This window comes from Oncorhynchus nerka, linkage group LG1 (genome assembly GCF_034236695.1).
Source record: "Oncorhynchus nerka isolate Pitt River linkage group LG1, Oner_Uvic_2.0, whole genome shotgun sequence".
Lineage (NCBI taxonomy): Eukaryota > Metazoa > Chordata > Actinopteri > Salmoniformes > Salmonidae > Oncorhynchus > Oncorhynchus nerka.
This window is the reverse complement of record NC_088396.1, coordinates 50,480,211-50,487,625: the sequence shown is the minus strand read 5'-3', so window position 1 is coordinate 50,487,625 and position 7,415 is coordinate 50,480,211. Positions and strand designations below refer to the sequence as shown.

Genomic DNA, 7,415 nt, shown 5'->3' with positions numbered 1-7,415 from the left:
CTTTCCAGAGTGCACGCTGATGCTGTAACTATTACATTGGTTGTATTTTCTCTCTTCAGGCACATGCTGCATTCTCTTGTTATGTGAACGATTGGCTGAGCGTTGGCGTTGGATACAGCCAGTATTGTTCCGAAGTAGTCATCCAAAGCCCCCCTCCACTCCCAAACTTTTCTCATCGGATCTACACAAATCACTTAGGTCACCTATTCTGGATTCAAAACGGCAAATTTCACTGAAAGGTGACTAGTTTGCATCCCGAATAGTGGTGGCTGCATCATGTTATGGGTATGCTTGTATTCATTAACTGGGTAGTTTTTCAGGATAAAAAAACCCAACTAAAAACAGACTGGAGCTAACCACAGGTCTGGTTTAGTCTGCTTTCCACCAGACAATGGGAGATGAATTCACCTTTCAGCAGGACAATAACCTAAAACACAAGACCAAATCTACACTGGAGTTGCTTACCAAGAAGACAGAGAACGTTCGAGTGGCCGAATTACAGTTTTGACTTAAATCTGCTATAAAATCTATGGCAAGACCTGAAAATGGTCGTCTAGCAATGATCAACAACCAATTTGACAGAGTTGAAGAATTCAAAAAAAAGAACAAAAAAAATATTGTACAATCCAGGTGTAGACTTACCCAGACAAACTCACAGCTGTAATCACTTAGAGACTTACCCAGACAGACTCACAGCTGTAATCACTGCCAAAGGTGATTCTAACATTTATTGACTCAAGATCTATTTTCTCGTGTTTTATTTTTATACAAATGCAAAAAAACAACAACAATACAGTTGAAACAGTCCTTAGGATAGTGAGCCCTTATGGAAGCCAGTTCCCTGCTGAGGAGAAAGGTCCACAGTAGAGTAGTAAGGACTGTCTGTGGGTCAGCTGTCTTTCTTCTTGGCCTTGAGGAAGGGCTGGTGTAGCACGTCATAGAGACGTCTGGCCTGCAGGACACAGCAAACACACACCACTCAATAATGCAAGGAGACTAACTAAGGAAAACTGACACTGTTCGAGGATATATTTTCCTAAATTGGTTTGAAATAACCATCAATGTTTGGAAATAATCACACTGAATTATAATAATTAAAATGTTGAAGGTCATATTTTAAAATTCAAGGGAACACTATTCCCTCTCTTTCTGTCAAACACCCTCCATCAGACTACCCATCCCTCCCTCCACCCCTCTCCCCATCCACCCCTCCCTCCACCCATCCCTCTACTCATCCCTCCATCCCTCTACCCATCCTTCCTGCTCACCTTCTGGGGTCCCAGTCCAGGACAGAGAACCAGGTCCTCTTTAGTTGCAGTGATGATCCCCTCTAAGGACTGAGAAAAAAGACCATCTCTCAGCTCAACTCAAGACAATTAATTTGAGTACATCAGCACGGTTCATTTCAATATATAATGAAAGCCTCTTACAGAGAAGGTTGACAGCAGAGTGATCGAGTCAGTCTTGTTGACAGACTTCACAGTGGTCAGACAGTCCGTCACCTGTAAAAACACTGCTAAGATGTTACTGAGTTACAATTCCTATGAAAGGAAATCAGTCAATTGAAATAAATGAATAAATCAATTCAATTAGGCCCTAATCTGTGTTTGTCACATGACTAGGAATACAGATACACATCTGTTGGTCACAGATACCTCTATAAAAATATAATAATAATAATTCTGAAAACCAGTCAGTATCTGGTGTGACCACCGCCTCATGTCGTGCAACAACTCCTTCACATATAGTTGGATCAGGTTGTTAGTTGTCCCACTCTCCTTGCTGGAATATTGGTGTGAACTGGAACACGCTGTCGAACAAGTCGTTCCAGAGCATCCCAAACATAATAAACGGGTGACATGTTTATTTAAAAAAAACGGGTGTTATCGGTTATCTCTGCGCATTCAAATTGCCATCGTAAAAAATGCAATTGTGTTCGTTGTCCGTAGCTTATGCCTCTGCCCCATACCATAACCCCACCATGGGGCACTCTGTTCACAATCAGTTCGCCCACACACCATACACGCTTGTCTGCAATCTCCCCGCTAAAGATGAAACTGGGATTCATCTGTGAAAAGCCCACTTCTCCAGTGCCCAGCAAAAGTGAGCATTTGCCCACTGAAATCGGTTACGACGCCAAACTACGGTCAGAACAAGACCCTGGTGAAGATGACGAGCACACAGATGAGCTTCCCTGAGACAGTTTCTGACAGATTTGTGCAGAAATTCTTTGGCTGTGCAAACCCACAGTTTCATCAGCTGTCCGGGTTGCTGGCCTCATGCGTTTACGCAGGTGAAGAAGCAGGATGTGGAGGTCCTGGGTTGTCGTGGTTACACCTGGTCTGTGGTTGTGAGGCCAGTTGGACGTACTGCCAAATTCTTCGAAACGATGTCGGAGGCGGCTTATGGTAGAGAAATTAACATTCAATTATCTGGCAACAGCTCTGGTGGACATTCCTGCAGTCAGCATGCCAATTGCACAATCCCTTAAAACATATATTGTGTTATGTGACAAACAGCACATTTTAGAGTGGCCTTTTATTGTCCCCCAGCACAAGGTGCACCTGTGTAATAATCAAGCTGTCTACTCAGCTTCTTGATATGCCACACCTGTCAGGTAGGTAGATGGATTATCTTGGCAAAGGAGAAATTATCACTGACAGGGATGTAAACACGTTTGTGCACAACATTGAGGGGAAATGCGATTTTTGTGCGTGAGGAACATTTCTGGGATCTTTTATTTCAGCTCATGAAACATGGGACCAACACTTTACATGTTGCGTTTATATTCTTTGTTCAGTGTATTAATATGACTGTTGGTTATTGCCATAATGGCTCAGACCTTCGACAGGTAGTCTTTCTCCACATGTTCCTTCAGCAGATCAGCTGGTTTCTTCTCATAGGACTTGTACGTCTCCAGGTAACGCCCCGCCTCCTCTGGACTGTTAACAAAAACAAGTTAGAACTTAAAATCTTCACTCTCAAACATTGTCATTACATAGTAAGGAATGGAGAGGGTTACCTCCAGGCCAGGGGTGAGAGGGCTACTTCCAGGCCAGGGGTGAGAGGGTTACCTCCAGGGGTGAGAGGGTTACCACCAGGCCAGGGGTGAGAGGGTTACCTCCAGGCCAGGGGTGAGAGGGCTACCTCCAGGCCAGGGGTGAGAGGGCTACCTCCAGGCCAGGGGTGAGAGGGCTACCTCCAGGGGTGAGAGGGTTACCACCAGGGGTGAGAGGGTTACCTCCAGGCCAGGGGTGAGAGGGTTACCTCCATGCCAGGGGTGAGAGGGTTACCTCCAGGGGTGAGAGGGTTACCTCCAGGCCAGGGGTGAGAGGGCTACCTCCAGGCCAGGGGTGAGAGGGTTACCTCCAGGGGTGAGAGGGTTACCACCAGGCCAGGGGTGAGAGGGTTACCACCAGGCCAGGGGTGAGAGGGCTACCTCCAGGCCAGGGGTGAGAGGGCTACCTCCAGGCCAGGGGTGAGAGGGCTACCTCCAGGGGTGAGAGGGTTACCACCAGGGGTGAGAGGGTTACCTCCAGGCCAGGGGTGAGAGGGTTACCTCCATGCCAGGGGTGAGAGGGTTACCTCCAGGGGTGAGAGGGTTACCTCCAGGCCAGGGGTGAGAGGGCTACCTCCAGGCCAGGGGTGAGAGGGTTACCTCCAGGGGTGAGAGGGTTACCACCAGGGGTGAGAGGGTTACCTCCAGGCCAGGGGTGAGAGGGCTACCTCCAGGCCAGGGGTGAGAGGGCTACCTCCAGGGGTGAGAGGGTTACCACCAGGGGTGAGAGGGTTACCTCCATTCCAGGGGTGAGAGGGTTACCTCCATGCCAGGGGTGAGAGGGTTACCACCAGGCCGGTGGTGAGAGGGTTACCTCCAGGCCAGGGGTGAGAGGGTTACCTCCAGGCCAGGGGTGAGAGGGCTACCTCCAGGCCAGGGGTGAGAGGGCTACCTCCAGGCCGGGGGTGAGAGGGTTACCTCCAGGCCAGGGGTGAGAGGGTTACCTCCAGGGGTGAGAGGGTTACCTCCAGGCCAGGGGTGAGAGGGTTACCTCCAGGCCAGGGGTGAGAGGGTTACCTCCAGGCCAGGGGTGAGAGGGTTACCACCAGGCCAGGGGTGAGAGGGTTACCACCAGGCCAGGGGTGAGAGGGTTACCATCAGGCCAGGGGTGAGAGGGTTACCACCAGGCCAGGGGTGAGAGGGTTACCTCCAGGCCAGGGGTGAGAGGGTTACCTCCAGGCCAGGGGTGAGAGGGTTACCTCCAGGCCAGGGGTGAGAGGGTTACCACCATGCCAGGGGTGAGAGGGTTACCCCCATGCCAGGGGTGAGAGGGTTACCTCCAGGCCAGGATGAGAGTGCAGTCAGCCATGATGCAGATACGAGCCAGCTCTTTCAGAGAATGGTGAGGGTCTTTCTGCAAAACACCACCAGGGAGAGTGGGGACGGGAGAGAGTGGGGACGGGAGAGGGTGGGGACGGGAGAGGGTGGGGACGGGAGAGAGTGGGGTATTAGGCAAATCTGCAATGTGTAAACTGAAAAATGATCAGTATAAAAGTACTTTTACACTATAATCATGACCTCTAATTAAATTCATCAATAAATGAGGAGAAAAAAAAACTATTTTCTAGTCTCACCACATCAACTAACACCAGTAGAACCCTGAGGGTGAAGGTCTGGCCCAACAGTTTGAGACGGTCGTGAATGTAGTTGGGGTTGAGGTTGTGGTACCTCAGACTGCCGGTCCAACAAGGAGCAAGAACAGTACAACGGAGACAACACCAACAGGTCAGATCAACACCAACAGGCCAGGACAACACCAACAGGTCAGGACAACACCAACAGGCCAGGACAACACCAACAGGCCAGGGCAACACCAACAGGTCAGGGCAACACCAACAGACCAGGGCAACACCAACAGGCCAGGGCAACACCAACAGGCCAGGGCAACACCAACAGGCCAGGGCAACACCAACAGGCCAGGACAACACCAACAGGTCAGGACAACACCAACAGGTCAGGACAACACCAACAGGCCAGGACAACACCAACAGGCCAGGACAACACCAACAGGCCAGGGCAACACCAACAGGCCAGGGCAACACCAACAGGCCAGGACAACACCAACAGGCCAGGACAACATCCAACAAGCACGGACACAAATACAAGAGGGAGATACTATGAGAACCTCTTCCATTAGAACATGACTAGCAAATGTCACCATTGTTGGTTCCAGAGAAGGCGTTACATAGCATAACATAGCATAGCATAACATAGCATAGCATAACATAGCATAACATAGCATAACATAGCATAGCATAGCAACATTTACGTGAAGGTGTAAAGGTTCACAGAATAAACCAACAAGAAAAGAACAGAAGTGGCTAGCGGCTACTCACTAACTAGGTGAGAGGTGAGCATGTATACCAGGTTTCAGTGGAACAGAAAAGGCCACATCACACACACACACACAGAGACCTGAGGAAGAGAGCGCAGGTCGTCTGTCCCACGACATAGTCAGGGACCACGTCTCCAAACTCCCAAGGCACACTCCTCACAAATTTCAGAATGGGGTTTCCTCTCTGCACAATAACAACCAAGGTGTGAAGATAAATTAGTAAGACAACACTTCAAAGCTTTCTTAAGTTATTGATAAATAACTTATTGATAATAAGTTATAAGTTATTGATTTAATGTCTTTGTTCTCTCTGAACAAAGTCATTAAACTCAATTATTATGGTGGTGAGACTGTTACATCCATCACTCTTACCTGTCTGGGGCTGACTATGATACTATTACCAGACCCCACTGGTTTAGGATGACCTAGGATGTTGCTGCCCTCTGACCCTTGACCCTCCCCCTGCTTCCGCTCAGTCCCAGCCCTCTGCCCCTCCTCTCCCTGTGTAAACCCTGGTGGTCCACCAGACCCCGGATCCTTTGTCCCCTGGGCCCGAGGCCTCTCACACCCCACAGAGGACGACGACGACGTCACATCAGGCCCACCTTGTGCTCCTTGACTGGGACCCTGCTTTAAACTACCAGTGTCTGTATCTGTCCCTGTCCCCGTTCCTGCAGCAGCCCTGGACAGCTCCACTCTCTGTGGAGCTGAGGGGACTCGCTGAGGTGCATGGCCTTTGCTCTGGACAATGAACTCTGCGTAGGATAGTGGTTGGCCAGCAGACGACGGGGGTGCAGGCTGAGCTTTGGTCTCAGAGGTGGTTGATGATGATGATGATGCACTCTGGCCTGCCTTAGAGGAGGGCTGGAACAGGGGTTTCACCTGCAAGGGAACCCGGGTGGGTGGCTTTTTTAACCATGTGCCCATGCAGTTCTCCAACATGTGACATATGCAATGTGTATTGCAAACGCTCTACAATCAAAGCCAAGATGGAAAGTTATGAATATTGTATCGAGGTCCAAAACCCTACAACGGGAAAACTATTTTTCAACCACTTGCTACCTTCAACCTTCCTTGTAGGTGTAACTACAAAAACAATTAACGTTACGTCTTAGTAATTTAGCGAGCTGTCTTTACTTTACTAATGTCAAAAATACTAGAGGTTTGAGGGACTGGTTGTCTGTCTGCAACCAAATACAACTATCTGGACAGAAAATAGACCCGTTTCCAGAGTGTTTCAGGACACCAAATATCTCTACTGTAGCTTTGGTCAGCACTACTAACTTAGCTAGATCGCTAACAAGACTAGGATAGTCCCTTTTTTGTACTTGAACCATTTGTACATCGTTATAACACCGTATATAAATACACCGAATGACATTTGTAATGTCTTTGTTCTTTTGGAACTTCTGTGATGTTTACTGTACATTTGTATTGTTTATTTCACTTGTTTTGGCAATGTTAGCATATGTTTCCCATGTCTATAAAGCCCCTCTGAATTGAATAGTTAGTTAGCCTACACCCTTGAAACATAACTGGTGATTAACTAACTCATTCATTAGCGATTTACTTACCGGGTCTCTTTCTTTTGTGAAGGCAGAGTCGTCTAGATTGATATTAAACCTCTTTTTTTCCATATTTGAATCAAGTACATGCCTCTAACTATCCATACTAGCTAACTGTCGCTCTGGTTCTGACGTCCACTGCGGAGTGTCGAAAATGTCAACCAGGCATGACTTTCTGCTGTTGATCAAAGAGTAATCGATTCCACTACCGATATTTCCATTATCTGTCAGCAGAGGACGCAAGAGTTCCACATCAGGAATAGGGTTCGTCGACCTGAACGCATTTCTGATGGTGTGTTTTGAACATTGTCAGAGCATTGCAGCCCCAACACCCGAGAGTACTTTTTTTAAAGAAGGAAAAGAGACTGGAGGAAAATCCCTTGAGAAACGACAGCTAAGTGTGCCAACATCTTCAATTGTAGGGCTACTAAGGAAAGAGACAGACACCAAAGCTGTA

General features: G+C 48.3%; 1 protein-coding gene across 1 annotated transcript; it reads right to left on the bottom strand.

The window, feature by feature from the left end:
• Positions 1-690: 690 nt before the first annotated feature.
• ercc1 (excision repair cross-complementation group 1) lies at positions 691-7,105 on the bottom strand. The gene is made up of 9 exons (XM_029650853.2): positions 6,968-7,105; positions 5,766-6,275; positions 5,474-5,577; positions 4,633-4,732; positions 4,336-4,412; positions 2,843-2,942; positions 1,431-1,502; positions 1,269-1,337; positions 691-952 (listed from the first exon to the last, which is right to left on the bottom strand). Exons 1-9 carry the CDS (start codon positions 7,028-7,030, stop codon positions 890-892), a joined length of 1,158 nt encoding a protein of 385 aa, XP_029506713.1. The 5' UTR covers positions 7,031-7,105; the 3' UTR covers positions 691-889.
• Between the last annotated feature and the right edge of the window lie 310 nt (positions 7,106-7,415).